The sequence below is a fragment of the Oncorhynchus clarkii genome, chromosome 26, assembly GCF_045791955.1.
Source record: "Oncorhynchus clarkii lewisi isolate Uvic-CL-2024 chromosome 26, UVic_Ocla_1.0, whole genome shotgun sequence".
NCBI classification, from domain to species: domain Eukaryota; kingdom Metazoa; phylum Chordata; class Actinopteri; order Salmoniformes; family Salmonidae; genus Oncorhynchus; species Oncorhynchus clarkii.
In genome coordinates this window covers 181539-197809 of record NC_092172.1, presented here as the reverse complement: position 1 = coordinate 197809, position 16271 = coordinate 181539, and the positions used below count along the sequence as shown (strand labels likewise).

Here is a 16271-nt window from a genome sequence, read left to right as displayed (position 1 = left end):
TGGTTAGATGGTGCTCTCTCTTATTGAAGCAGATAATCCCAAAGGAATGGCCCAACCAGTCTCCGTAAATAATATAGGCATCCATGTACAGTAGTGTTTGGACGTACATAAGATTTACTAATGCTAAATATATTTCATTTAGAACAATTCAATGCATCTGAAAATTAGCGAAACGATGTGGGAGAAAGTTTCGGGGCCAAATTGTCTGCTTCCTTGCTTCCTCGAAATTTGTATTTTGGTATTTTATTAGGAGACCCATTAGCTGTTGCAAAAGCAGCAGCTACTCTTCCTGGGGTCAGCTACTCTTGCTGGACCCCAGGAAGAGTAGCTGCTGCCAAAGCAACAGCTAATGGGGATCCATAATAAATACAAAAAATACAATACAATACCCCATAATGTCAAAGTGGAATTTTGTTTGTATAATTTCTTTGAAATAAATTAACAAAAATTAACCCATTTGTTATGGTATACCTAAATAAGTTCAGGAGTAAAAAATATGCTTAACAAATCACATAAGTTGCATGGACTCATTCCTCAATCAAGTAGTGAATTTCAAGCACAGATTCAACCACAAAGCCAAAAAGGTTTTTCAATACCTTGCAAAGAAGGACACCAATTGGTAAATATGTAAAAATAAAAAAAGCAGAGGCTGTATATCCCTTTGAGCAGGTGAATTAATTAATTACACTTTTGATGGTGTATAAATACACCTGGTCACTATAATGATATAGGCATTTTTCCTAACTCAGTTGCCAGAGAGGAAGGAAAATGGTCAGGGATTTCACCATGAGGCCAATGGTGATTGTATAGCAGTTTCATAGTTTGTATTTATTATGTATCCACATTAGCTGCTGCCAAAGCAGCGACTCTTCCTGGGGTCCAGCTAAATTAAGGCAGTTTATACAGTTTTAAACATTACAGTACACACACTGCGTGCCCTCAGGCCCCTACTACACCAATACAACATATCTAGGGTACTAAATCCATGTGTATGTATATAGTGCGTATGTTATCGTGTGTGTGTGTGTGTGTGCACCAATGTTTGTGTTGCTTCACAGTCCCGACTGTTCCATAAGGTGTTTTTTTAATCTGTTTTTTAAATCTAATTGTACATCTTGCGTCAGTTACTTGATGTGGAATAGAGCTCCATGCAGTCATGGCACCTATGTAGTACTGTGTGCCTGCAATAGTCTGTTCTGGACTTGGGGAACGTGAAGATAACTCTTGTGGCATGTCTTGTGGGATATGCATGGGTGTCCAAGCTGTGTGCCAGTAGTTTAGACAGACAGCTTGGTGCATTTAACATGTCAATACCTCTCATAAATAAAAGTAGTGATGAAGTCAATCGCTTCTCCACTTTCAGCCAGGAGAGATTGACCTGCATATTATTAATATTAGCTCTGTGTCCATCCAAGGGCCAGCCATGCTGCCCTGTTCTGAGCCAATTGCAATTTTCCTTTTTTGTGGCACCTGACCACACGACTGAACAGTAGTCAAGGTGCGACAAAACTATGACCTGTAGTACCTGCCTTGTTGATAGTGTTGTTAAAAAGGCAGAGCATCACTTTATTATAGACAGACTTCTCTCCATCTTAGCTACTACTGCATCAAAAGGTTTTGACCAGGTCAGTTTACAATCTAGTGTTACTCCAAGCAGTTTACTCATCTCAACTTGCTCAATTTCTACATGATTTATTACAAGATTTAGTTGAGGTTTAGGGTTTAGTGAATGTTTTGTTCCAAATAAAATGCTTTTAGTTTTAGAAATATTTAAGGCTAACTTATTCCTTGCCACCCACTGAAACTAACTGCAGCTCTTTGTTGAGTGTGGCAGTCATTACAGTCACTGTAATAGCTGACATGTATAGTGTTGAGTCATCCGCACACATAGAAACTCTGGCTTTACTCAGTCAGTGGCATGTTTTTAGTAAAAATTGAAAAAAGAAAGGGGCCAAAACAGCCTCCATGGGGATTTCCTGATTCAAACTGGATTATTATTTGATAGGCTTCCATTAAAGAACACATTTTGTGTTCAGTTAGACAAGTAACTCTTTATCCACATTATAGCAGGGGGTGTAAAGCCATAACACATACGTTTTTCCAGCAGCAAACTATGATCAATAATGTCAAAAGCTGTACTGAAATTTAACAAGACAGCCACCACAATAATTTTATCATAAATTTATCTCAGCCAATCATCACAGTCATTTGTGTAAGTGCTGTGCTTGTTGAGTGTCCTTCCCTACATAAGCATGATGACATTCTGTTGTCAATTTGTTTACAGTAAAAGAGCATTGTATCTGGTCAAACACATTTTTTTTCAGAAGTTTACTAAGGGTTGGTAACAGGCTGATCGGTTGGCTATTTGAACCAGTAAAGGGGGCTTTATTATTCTTGGGTAGCGGAATGACTTAGCTTCCCTCCAGTGCTAAGGTCACACACTTTCTAGTAGGCTTAAATTGAATATGTGGTAAATAGGAGTGGCAATATCGTCTGCTATTATCCTCAGTAATTTTCCATCGACATTGTCAGACCCTGGCGGCTTGTCATTGTTGATAGACAACAATAATTTTTTCACCTCTACCACACTGACTACGGAATTCAAAGTACAATACTTGTTTTTCATAATTTGGTCCGATGTACTTGGAAGTGTAGTGTCAGCATTTGTTGCTGGCATGTCATCCCTAAGTTTGCTTATCTTGCCAATGAAAAAGTCATTAAAGTAGTTTGCAATATCAGTGGGCTTTGTGATGAATGAACCTTCTGACTAAATAAATTATTTTCTTTCCAAAAATGTAATTTAAGGTGCACCAAATATTTTTACTATCTTTGCTTCATAGTGTAGTTTTTTTTAAATTTTCTTTAGTCTAGTCACATGATGTCTTAATTTGCAGTATGTTTGCCAATCAGTTGGGCTGCCAGACTTAATTACCATACAATGTTTTCAATTCCTCGTCAATCAAAGGGGATTTATCAGGTTTTACAGTCATTTTTTTTAATGGGTTGGTGCTTATTAGTAACTGGAATAAGTAGTTTCATAGGTGTGTCAAGTGCAGCATCTGGTTGCTCCTCATTACACACCACAGACCAGCAAATATTATTTACATCATCAACATATGAATCACTACAAATCTTCTTGTATGACCTCTTATACACTATATTAGGCCCAGCCTTTGGAACTTTGGTTTTCCGAGATATGGCTATTATATTGAGATCATTAGATGCTATGGATTTGGATACTGCTTTAAAGCAAATATCTGTGTTAGTAAAGATGTGATCAGTACATGTTGATGATTTAATTCCTATGCTGTTTGTAACTACCCTGGTAGGTTGACTGACAACCTGATCCATGTTGCAGGCACTGGTTACAGTTTGACATTTTTTCCTGAGTGGGCAGCTTGATGATATTCAGTCAATATTTAAATCACCCAGAAAATAAACTTCTCTGTTGATATCACATACATTCTCAAGCACTTCACACATATTATCCAAATGCTGACTGTTAGCACTTGGTGGTTTATAGCAGCTTCCCACAAGAATGGGCTTTAGGTGAGGCAGTTTAATGGCTGTGTTAGGAGAAAACTGAGTATGGATCATCAACTTTGAAGATGCTCCACAATACTAACCCAAATGACAGATGTAATCCTGTACAGAATACAAATATTCAAAAACATGCATCCTGTTTGCAGCAGGGCACTTAAGTAATACTGCCAGAAGGGTGGCAAATAAATTTACTTTTTGTCTGAATACAAAGTGTTATGTTTAGGGAAAATCCTACATAACACATCATTGAGTACCACTCTATATTTGCAAGCATGGTGGTGGCTGCATCATGTTATAGGTATGCTTGTCATCGGCAAGGACTAAAGAGTTTTTTATTATAAAAAATAAACGGAATACTTTTTGAATAAGCACAGGCAAAATCCTAGATGAAAACCTGGTTCAGGCTGGCTTCATACCAAGATGAAATTTAATGTTCCTGAGTGGCCTAGTTACAGTTTTTACTTTTAGAGACATACCCAAAAACACTCAGAGCTGTAATTTTTCCCCCAAAAGTGGTTCTTTAAAGTATTGACTCAGGGTTGTGAATACTTATGTAAATGGTATACTATATTTCTGTATTACATTTTTCTAACTATGCAACAAATACTCAAAAGATGTTTTCACTTTGTCATTATGGGGTATTATGTGTAGATTGGTGAGAGAAAAAAAATGTAATTCATTTTATATTCAGGCTGTAGCACAGACAACAAAATGTGGAATAAGTTAAGGGGTATGAATACTTTCTGAAGGCACTTTATCCCTCTCTTTTTTTCAATAAGAGCCTGATGCGCCAAAGGAGAATGCCAGACCTGTGAAAAAAGGTAGGTAATTCCAGTATTGACACATCAACAATGTTAATTATTATAATTATCACACATTGACAGTGTCTAAATATCATCCTTACCTTTACTGAATGCTGTTTATGAACAATCTGAAATGTCTGAAGATCAAGGAGTGGTCCTATTTCTTTAGATTGTGTTCTCTCTTGTCAATGCAGATACTCCCAAAGAAAAGGCTTCCAAATCAGTCCCTGTAATGAAAGTTATTCATGTATTGTTTGGCAGCTGTAGAAATGCCAGAATGTTGTTGCAAAGCCAACTTTTTTGATCAATTCTAGACTGCCTTTTTGGAATAATTTCAGGGTATTGCAATTTGAGTTGAAGTGTGTGCTTTAATACATTTAGCTCACTAAACAGCCATGAATCACAGTTTGGTTTATTTTGCAGTGTCTGAAGTAAACCTGAATGCATTGTATTAGGTGCTCTTTTTTTAACCTCAGTTTATGCCAGTGTTTAGCTTTAAATGGATTGATTACCCTATATTCATAACCATGATGAATAAGTTGGACAGTCTTTTCCAAAATCGTGAACAATTACGTTGCTGGCCGCTTCTATCCTTAAGATATACCCAAAGGTATAGTTGCTACTTCATTGTCATTCACATTTCTTTCACTGTAAAATAACGGGTTTATACTGTAATCAATTATTGCTTTTATTAAATACTTAGTAAGGTTTATTTGATCTTGTTCACATTCTCAAGCTAAAAGCATAATTGTAGTATACAGACTAAAATTAAAATAAGTATATGTCTAGATTTAGGTAAATAAAAGGTGAATTGAACGGTGCATCGTTGGTCACTGAGTGGAGAGAGCACTGCGGTAGCTGCTAGGGGAGTGTGTCAGTCAGACATGGACAAGTCGGGAGCTTCTGGACGTACTGTATATTTCACCATCTCTGACGTTCTGCCCACCTTTCCATATAGCAAACTCCAATAAACCCACCCACTTGGGTGATGCTACTGCAGCCGACAGGCGCTGAAAGCTCACCACACTTTAGTTTTCTGAATATTTTCCGCTTTTACGAGACATCGTATGGATCTCTCTTTTCTCTCTTTAATAATAGTGCATTTTATTTCACATTTATTTCAAAAGAGAGTCATAAATAGACATATAAACTTGCTATTGGACAAGCACCAAAATTACCATTCCACAATTTTAATGAGTTTTAGGTTTGAGTTTTACCTGTTTAAAACTACTAATAAACCCTATACCGTAACTTAATGTAAAGTGTTCCGTTTCTATTTGAATGAAGTGATTTATACAGGTTTTTCAACAGTTCTATCAGCATTTTGAATCTTTGAACTTAACACAACATACAGTGGGGCAAAAAAGTGTTTAGTCAGCCACCAATTGTGCAAGTTTTCCCACTTAAAAAGATGAGAGAGGCCTGTAATTGTCATCATAGGTACACTTCAACTATGACAGACATAATGAGAAAGAAAATCCAGAAAATCACATTGTAGGATTTTTTATGAATTTATTTGCAAATTATGGTGGAAAATAAGTATTTGGTCACCTACAAACAAGCAAGATTTCTGGCTCTCACAGACCTGTGACTTCCTCTTTAAGAGGCTCCTCTGTCCTCCACTTGTTACCTGTATTAATGGCACCTGATTGAACTTGTTATCAGTATGAAAGAAACCTGTCCACAACCTCAAACAGTCACACTCCAAACTCCACTATGGCCAAGACCAAAGAGCTGTCAAAGGACACCATAAACAAAATTGTAGACCTGCACCAGGCTGGGAAGACTGAATCTGCAATAGGTAAGCAGCTTGGTTTGAAGAAATCAACTGTGGGAGCAATTATTAGGAAATGGAAGACATACCAGACCACTGATAATCTCCCTCGATCTGGGGCTCCACGCAAGATCTCACCCCGTGGGGTCAAATGATCACAAGAACGGTGAGCAAAAATCCCAGGACCACACGGGGGGACCTAGTGAATGACCTGCAGAGAGCTGGGACCAAAGTAACAAAGCCTACCATCAGTAACACACTACGCCGCCAGGGACTCAAATCCTGCAGTGCCAGACGTGTCCCCCTGCTTATGCCAGTACATGTCCAGGTCCGTCTGAAGTTTGCTAGAGAGCATTTGGATGATCCAGAAGAAGATTGGGAGAATGTCATATGGTCAGATGAAACCAAAATAGAACTTTTTGGTAAAAACTCAACTCGTCGTGTTTGGAGGACAAAGAATGCTGAGCTGCATCCAAAGAACACCATACCTACTGTGAAGCATGGGGGTGGAAACATCATGCTTTGGGGCTGTTTTTCTGCAAAGGGACCAGGATGACTGATCCGTGTAAAGGAAAGAATGGGGCCATATATGGTGAGATTTTGAGTGAAAACCTCCTTCCATCAGCAAGGGCATTGAAGATGAAACATGGCTGGGTCTTTCAGCATGACAATGAACCCAATCACACCACCCGGGCAACGAAGGAGTGGCTTCGTAAGAAGCATTTCAAGGTCTTGGAGTGGCCTAGCCAGTCTCCAGATCTCAACCCCATAGAAAATATTTGGAGGGAGTTGAAAGTCCTTGTTGTCCAGCAACAGCCCCAAAACATCACTGCTCTAGAGGAGATCTGCAAGGAGGAATGGGCCAAAATACCAGCAACAGTGTTGTGAAGACTTACAGAAAACGTTTGACCTCTGTTATTGCCAACAAAGTATTGAGAAACTTTTGTTATTGACCAAATCCTTTTATCCACCATAATTTGCAAATAAATTCATAAAAAATCCTACAATGTGATATTCTGGATTTTTTTTCTCATTTTGTCTGTCATAGTTGAAGTGTACCTATGATGAAAATTACAGGCCTCCCTCATCTTTTTAAGTGGGAGAACTTGCACAATTGGTGGCTGACTAAATACTTTTTTGCCCCACCGTATATAGTTGGAATCAAAGTGATAATTAAACAACAGAAGATTGATATAGTTTTGCCTTGCCTGATCGAATGGAATTTTCCTCCTCCGTTACACCTCATAATCAGGATTGTAGTGTTAAGTCAAGTGCAGTTTGCCATTTATTTCTGTTTGTCTGAAACCCAGTCTGAATCTGCCAAATGATAGCTACCCTGTTGCTTTTCAATAGCACAACAAATGGCGCTGACAGAGAGGGCTGCCTCGATTCTAGTCCTTAGGAAACTTTGCAGTATTTTATTTTTTATGTATTATTTCTTACATTATTAGCCCAGAAAATCTTATGTGTTATTACATACAGCCGGGAAGAACTATTGGATATCAGAGCGGCATCAACTTATCAGCACTATGACCAGGAATAGGATTTTCCTGAAGCGGATCCTTTGTCCAGGGCATTTGAACTGGTTCCAGAGGCCGAACCAAAACAACGCTGCCGGAGGAGTGGGAGTCGGAGCGGTCTTCTAGTCAGACTTCGGAGGCTTGCACACCACCCACCTCTTCCGAGTATATTATCCGTTAATGTCCAGTCCCTAGACAACAAAGTTAACAAAATCTGGGAAGGTTTGCTTTCCAGAGAGACATTGCAACGTACTCTGTTTCACAGAAACATGGCTCTCTCAGGATATGCTGCCAGTACAGCCACCTGGATTCTCAGTGCATCGCGCCGACAGGAATAAACCTCTCTCTGAGAACAAGAAGGGCAGAGGTGTATATTTCATGATTAACGACTCATGGTGTAATTGTTCACTTGACCTAGAATTCCTCACAAGAAATTGCTGACCGTATTATCTTTGGTTATTGTCACAGCCATGTATATCCCCCCTCAAGGCAATACCACGACGGCCCCCAAGCAACTTCACTGGACTTTATGCAAACTGGAAACCATATATCCTAAGACTGAATTTATTGTAGGTGGGGATTTTAACAAAGCAAATTTGAGAAAAAAGCTACCTAAATTCTATCAGCATATCGACTGTAGCACTCGCGGTGAAAAAACACTGGACTATTGTTACTCTAACCCCTGCAATGCATACAAGGTCCTCCCCCACCCTCCTTTCGGCAAATCTGACCATGACTCCATTTAGCCCCTCCCTTCCTATAGGCAGGAACTCAAACAGGAAGTACCCATGCTAAGGACTATTCATTAGTCTGATCAATCGGAATCCACGCTTCAAGATTGTTTTGATCACACAGACTGGGATATGTTCCAGGTAGCCTCGGAGAATAATATTGACGTATGCGCTGATCGGTGAGTGACTCTATAAGGAAGTGTATAGGACCTGTCGTACCCAGTGGGACAATTAAAACCTACCCTAACCAGAAACCGTATAAAGATGGCGGGCCTGCTGGTAAATAAAGCCCAACCCAACCAGGAAGCGCGCGGCTTACGCAGCGCGCCGGCACCGGCCTCGAGGGCGACCCGGAGGGCGAGGCACAGGGCGATCCGGATGGAGGCGATGGAAATCCCTCAACAGTGACGGTTCCAAGATGTCCCCCACCGGTACCCAGCACTTCTCCTCCGGACAGTACCCCTCCCAGTCCACGAGGTACTGCAGGACCCTCACCCGGCATCTCGAGTTCAGAATTGCCCGTATCGTGTACGCCGGGGACCCCTCGATGTCCAGAGGGGGTGGAGGGACCTCCGGAACCTCACCGTCCTGCAGGGGACCAGCTACCACCGGCCTGAGGAGAGACACATGAAACGAGGGGTTAATGCGATAATCGGAAGGGAGTTGTAACCAAAAACACACCTCGTTTATCCTCCTCAGGACTTTTAAGGGCCCCACACACTGCGACTCCAGCTTCCGGCAGGGCAAGCAGAGGGGCAGGTTTCGGGTCGAGAGCCAGACGCTGTCCCCCGGTACAAACACGGGGGCCTCTCTCCGGTGGCAGTCAGCACTCCTCTTCTGCCATCCACTGGCTTGTTTGAGGGATTCCTGGACGGCCTTCCGGGTTTTCTTGGAGCGCCTCCGAGGCTGTAGGGAGATCGGGCAACGGGAGGAGATGGCAGGACTTAGAAAACCAAGACCATAGTGTTCCCCTGGGATGGGGGAAGATCGGTCAGGAAATCCACTGATAAGTGAGACCATGGCAGTTGTGGAACGGGGAAGGGTTGTAACTTCCCTCTAGGAAGGTGCCTAGGAGCCTAGTGGGGCGCACACTGAACAGGAAGAGACATAAAACCTAACGTCCCTAGCAAAGGTGGGCCACCAATACTTCCCTCGGAGGCCCCCCACTGTCCTCACCAACCCAGGATGACACGAGGAGGGTAGGGTGTGAGCCCACCCGAACACCAAGCGACACGTACTTAGGCCCAGCCGGACACTGAGGAGGCGCAGGTTCCGCCCTCAATGCCCGCTCGATGTCCGATTCCACCTCCCATACCACTGGTACCACCAGCCTCGAGGCTAAAAGGATGGGTAGTAGGCTCGATGGACTGATCCTCCGTGTCATAGAGACGGGACAGCGCGTCGGCCTTTGTGTTCAGGAAGCCTGGTCTATAAGACAGAGTGAACCTGAATTGGGTGAAGCACATGGCCCACCTTGCCTGACGTGGATTCAGTCTCCTAGCTACCCGGATATACTCCAGATTCTGGTGGTCGGTCCAGATGCGAAAAGGGTGCTTAACCCCCTCAAGCCAGTGTCTCCACACCCTCAGGGCTTTTACCACCGCTAACAACTCCCGGTCCCCCCCATCATAGTTACGCTCTGGCGGAGTTTTGGTGGCGTACCCGAGCGCTGTGATAGCAAGGCACCCACCCCAGCCTCGGACGCGTCCACCTCCACTATGAATGCTAGAGAGGGGTCCGGGTGCGCCAACACGGGTGCATCCGTGAACAGCGCTTTCAACCTATTGAAGGCTCTGTCCGCCTCTGCCGAACACCGCAAACGCACCGCCTCCCCTCCCTTCAGCAGTGAGGTAATGGGGGCTGCTACCTGGCCAAAACCCCGGATAAACCTCCGGTAGTAATTGGCAAACCCAAGGAACCGCTGCACCTCCTTCACCGTGGTCGGAGTCGGCCAATTACGCACGGCCTTAATGCGGTCACACTCCATCACCACCCCTGAGGTGAAAATGCAATAGCCCAGGAAGGAGATGGCTCATTTGGAGAACACACACTTCTCAGCCTTGACTTATAGGTCATGCTCCAGCAGTCTACCAAGCACCTTGCTCACCAGAGACACATGCGTGGCGCGGGTGGCGGAATAGATCAGAATATCATCGATATAGACAACCACGCCCTGCCCGTGCAGCTCCCTGGGAATTTCATCTACAAAGGATTGAAATACGGCTGGAGCATTCTTTAACACATACGGCCTGACGAGGTACTCATAGTGGCCCGATGTGGTACTAAACACGGGTTTCCACTCGTCTCCATCCAGAATACGCACCAGACTATACGCGCTCCTGAGGTCCAGTTTTGTGAAAAACTGTGTTCCGTGAAATGATTCCACCGCTGTAGTGATGAGAGGTAGTGGGGTAACTAAACCCCACTTTGATGGCGTTTAGACCTCTGTAATCAATGCACAGACGCAGACCTCCCTCCTTTTTCTTCACAAAAAAAAAACTCGAGGAGACGGGTGAGATGGAGCGCCGAATGTACCCCTGCCCCAGAGATTCCGTGACATATCTCTCCATAGCCAACGTCTCCTCCTGTGAGACAATGAGTACACGTGACTCTTGGGAAGCGCAGCGTTTACCTGGGGATTTATTGCACAATCCCCCTGTCGATGAGGTGGTAATTTAGTCGCTCTCTTCTTACTGAAAGCGATTGCCAAATCGGCATATTCAGGGGGAATGCGCACAGTGGAAGCCTGGTCTGGACTCTCCACCGACGTGGCACCGATGGACACTCCCATACACCTTCCTGAACACTCCTCTGACCACCCCTGGAGAACTCCCTGTCTCCACGAAATCGTAGGATTGTGACTAGCCAGCCAGGGAATCCCCAGGACCACTGGAAACGCAGGCGAATCGATAATGAAGAGACTAATCCGCTCCTTATAATTCCCCTGCGTCACCATGTCCAGTGGAACCGTGGCCTCCCTGACCAACCTTGACCCTAATGGCCGGCTATCTAGGGAGTGCACGGGGAAGGGAGAATCTATCGGCACTAGTGGAACACCCAGTTTGATGACGAGTCCACAATCCATAAAATTCCCAGCTGTGCCTGAATCGACTAGCGCCTTTTGCTGGGAAGAGGGAAAAAAAAATCAAGAAACAAAATCAAGACAAACATTTGACCAACAGGGGGTTCTGCATGAGTTTGGTGCTGACTCACTAAAACAAATGCCCCAAACACGGGGGACTTAATTAAACAGTCCAGCAAAAAACCCAAACACAGGCGGGCCTGCTGGTAAATAAAGCCAAACCAATCAGCCTAAAACAAACACAGGTGAAACCTATAAACAGAAAAGGGGAAAAGGGATCAGTGGCAGCAAGTAGGCCGGTGACGACAACCGCGGAGCGCCACTTCGGTAGGAGTCGTGACACCAACCTTAATATGATGGTTATTATATCAATTTTTGCGCATAAAGACGTTTCCACTGCTATTTCTCACATAATTCATTTTACAGAGTCTAAAAGATCCCACCTTGTCTAACGTATTTTGTTTTGTCGACATAGTTTACCAACCAATTTTACCAACAATTTTGCTGTTTACATCAACCCTGTCGTGACATTTTGTACTTTGTACTTTACTAACATCAAAAGGTTGGATGGAAACCTGGTTAATGGCACAAAAATGGTTAGAAGATTTTCAGAAACACATAATTGTTTTATTGGTATCCCTTTCTAATATAGAGAAGTCTGCTGAGAAGAAGCCTGCCAAAGAAGAGAAAGCAAAGGGTAATAACCCTATTCTTTTATATTCCATTCCATTCTAGTCTTTTCTATTTTATTCTCTTTCTATTCTATCCTATTCAGCAACTGAAATCTAAAGGCACTCCGTGATTCTGAAGCAATTTCATCTCACAAGAAACTTAAACATTGTGTGATTCGTAATTTGCATGCATGCACAAGAGGTTAAAGTGGTTATGGGTTAGGGTAGCATCTGTTAGGGTAGCATTTGTTGGCAGAAAGATAGTCAGAAGGGATGGTGACCCGTTGCCACTTATCAAACCAATCAGATGTATCTTGGGTGGAGCTGCATAACAGAAGTGGTGTTTCTGAAAATAATTCTGACTTGCAACAATCTAGCTCGCAATCAAACACGAGGCTTGTCTAAACTTCTAATACATGTGTCAACAAGACAAGATTTGTGAAAGCTAGCCACGTGAGACTAGGGTTTGGTTTAAGCATGCTAGAGGGTGGTTAGGGTTAGGGCAAAGTTAGAGAAAATAAACATGCCAAAACAAAGACACTTGCAGCATAGCAGTCCTGCAAGTTATGCCACCCCCGACCAACTTTTCATTCATTCCACACCTCTTCTTTCCAAAACGTAACTTACAGAGGTTTCCATCCTCAAAACAATTAGCTCAAGTCTGTGTTTCTCATGAACGTCTAGACTCATTGAAACATTGATCATCGTGACATTAAAATCATGACCTCTTTCTTCAACAGCAGAGCCTGTTATAACAGACCCCTTCGCCACAGAAGGTAAATATTATTTTCACACAGTAGCACTCCAAATATTATATTTTAAGGGCAGTCTATGGATCACATACCAGTTACACTTTTAATAAAGTATAATTTATGAGGCCTTCATAAGCCCTGTGCAGTATAAGGCCAACATAAATGCTTCACAAATGATTTATAAGCTAATGATGGGAAGTGGACTGTTTCTTTTTTTATACTCTGGATAATTTTCAGATGAGATGCCCTACTTCCAGTGCTTTTTTGTGGATGAAGATGAGGCCCAGTATCCCTTCTACCCTTTCTCACCTCTCCAGTGAAGAGCACAGTATAGAAAGCAATGGGACGAGATGGGCGACACCTTTAGTGTGGAGTTCATAATAAAACCAAGCCATGGAATCCACTACTGCTATGTTGCAGCCTAGCGTCCTGAGCTGGTCTTCAACAGAAACCTAGGACAGCAAAGCACTTTGAGTGAATTCGTTGAGCTCTTATGGGTAGCCAACATCATTCCTGTCCAAATGTGTTTGTGTTATATTTTGTTTTTGATAGCTGATATGGCATGAGTTGATCTATATCAGGACATAAGTATTTTGAATGAAACAATGCATACTGTGTTTACATCTGCAGGTTAGCCTTTTTTAGGGCCATGCTAATTTGCTTGATTCAATTCCCGCTTTGATAGTTGTCAGTTTTCTCAATTGAATGGTATATTTAAACAAATTGGAACACAGATTGTACCGTTGGCTTTCATACTTTTCAAATTCTCAGTGCAGCGCAAGCAATTTCTCTGTCTGTCATCACATTCAGTTGAATTGGAGCTGCATATGGAAGCCGAGCAGTGTTGTTCTAGATTTTGGGCGAAGAGCTTGGTTGGGCTGGACTACAGACTGCTGCTCTGTTGCTGTGGACTCTGAATTACGCTTTATTTACATGAACATGGGCTCTATATCATTGCTCTCATACTAAGACATCAATGGGTCGTTCCATCTAAAAAAAAATCACAAGAAAGAGGCTTTCGACACCCACCTTCTCAGATTGTACTGAAATAGTTTCTGTTAGAGAACAGATAAGATTAGTGTTCCTGCAACAATATTATGTTGAAATATAATTTGATATCTGAGAAATTAAGCTAATTGATTCCACCCAAATTGGCCATTACATTCAATAAATGTAGACACTAACCTCCAGGATTGCTTTTCTTAAGGAATTCCTCCCCCACATGTTAAAGGGACAGTTCACCTAAATTACGTAATTACATTTGGTTTCCTTACCTGTTAGCAGTCTTTGAAGAAATAAATTAAACAGCCCATGTGTTGGTTTTGTTGTCCACTGACTCAAATGCAAACTGTTTTGCATTTGTGACACAACTCCAATTTAAGTCAATGGTACCTGTATTAGCATTTTCATGCTTCATGTCCAAATCATTCTGAAGTATTTAAAGCTGTTATGTTACTGACAGATGATTTAGATATGAAGCTTGGAAATGCTTAGGTACCATTGACTTGCATTGGATTTGTGCCACAAATGCTAAAAAGTTAGCATTTCAAACACCGGCCAGATTAACAAAACCAAAACATGGGTTGCTGTCATAACTTGTCCCTAAACTGCTTACAGGGTAAGGAAACAATATGTCATTTGGGTGAACAATCCCTTTAACACTGAGTGGGATTCTGAAAAAAATAACTACAAGTAGGAACAGCACCATCTAGTGGTCAGAACATTGTAATATCAAGATGTAGGATGGGGCATTAACCTAACTTAAATTATGAATTTCTCTGAACAGGAAGAAAAAAACATCACCAAATTCACTGAGAATACATTACATAGGATGAAGAAATAACACTCTGAGTCACAGCTCCATACTATTCGTCAAACATAGAGAACTAATACTGTATTCTCTTTTTTAGGGTGGGATTGGCGTGGGGTGTGTAGTGTCCATGGGTGGCTTTTGATAGTTTCTTTCGATTCTTCATGTCTTACTCCTTGTTAGAAAAAGGTTTGGTCCAAATCCGATGTTAGGTACTATATTTATTGAATATTATATGATTCATATAATATACAATAATTATACTACCTAACATCGGAGTGAGACATGAGGAATCAATAAATTTAAATGGGCAATTTGTGTGCAATCAATTAGTGTAAGTACTCAGAGATTAAATTATATTTCAACAAAATAATATTGTAGAAATGCTAATCTTATCTGTTTCTAAGTACAGAAATGAAATTATTTCAGATCAATCTGCGATGGTGTGTGTCATGGCTTGCTGAAATGACATACAACAACCTCAGTGGATTTTTACCTTACTTTGTGAGACGTTTTTGTTTTTAATGTTGCATTTCTTGCCCTTCTGTTCACAATGGTAACTCACAATGAGATAGTACTTCCATTGTAGCTGAATATGTTTCCTCATTGATTTTCAGGCTACATTGCTTTCTTCCATTTTCTTCTATTCCTCTTCATCAGTCTGCGTTTGTTAACTTTGAGGAAGCATAAAGCTTTTCATCAAATTCGCAGGGACCTCATACTCACATTAAAAAAAATTATGTTGGTGCCTCGAAGTCTGTGAAGTTGTTTTTGTATTGTATGTACTATATGTCTGGAAAGGAATAACCATAACCTATATGTCCATGAGAGCTCCCAGATTCTGATAAAACACCCTCTGGCTTCCCCACAGGTGACAAGTGGCAGACTCAGTCATGGTGTTCTGAAGCCTTATCAACCATCTATACTTCTACAAAATGCTCCTCATTTTGATAGGAGTGCTGATTCTAAGCATTCCATTGTCTGAACCTCCAGAATGAGGTTGAAGAATAATTTTTAATGGGTAACACGTCCGTTGGAATGCACTTGTTGCAATCAGGTGTCGTTGAAATATTTCATTTTGTGTGATAATCCATTTTGAACTCATTTAAAGTTGGTGTTGTCCATTTGTATCAACATAAGTTAGATATAATTTATTGCACTGGATTACACCATCAAGGACCTTAAACTAACTGGAACATGAGAGGAGAATACATATATTAATGATCAAAATCAATGTTTGTATCCCGTATCTATTTATTGATAGACCAAAAGGAACAGCTGCATAGCTCATGAGTGTCACAGAGTAGTGTCCTTTTGGTAGGGTTTACACAACTGGCAAACTGGTTGAAATAAGGTGTGGGAAAAATAAACAAGTCCAGTTTACCATTCTGTGATGCGTATAGTGACTTATGAATCATATATAATCAAGTGATATAGTAATAAAACAATATATTATGATATTATTTATATAATTATAATATCAACAATAATGGTAATAATAATGCATGTATGACAATTGTATTTATTTTTGTGCTATGTTATGAACAGATGTATAACATTTCAGATTGATTACTTTATAATCTCT

The 16271-nt window shown here is 41.5% G+C and overlaps 1 protein-coding gene across 1 annotated transcript in view; it reads left to right on the top strand.

Annotated features, from left to right (window-relative positions):
- Window positions 1-15434, top strand: part of LOC139385202 (axoneme-associated protein mst101(2)) — a 280755-nt gene extending 265321 nt beyond the window's left edge. The window contains exons 64-67 of the mRNA XM_071130313.1: window positions 4323-4364; window positions 12106-12150; window positions 12865-12900; window positions 13114-15434. Coding sequence (XP_070986414.1) covers window positions 4323-4364; window positions 12106-12150; window positions 12865-12900; window positions 13114-13196 — 206 coding nt within the window. The 3' untranslated portion in view covers window positions 13197-15434. The remainder of the gene's footprint in view (window positions 1-4322; window positions 4365-12105; window positions 12151-12864; window positions 12901-13113) is intronic.
- The last annotated feature ends 837 nt before the right edge of the window (window positions 15435-16271 follow it).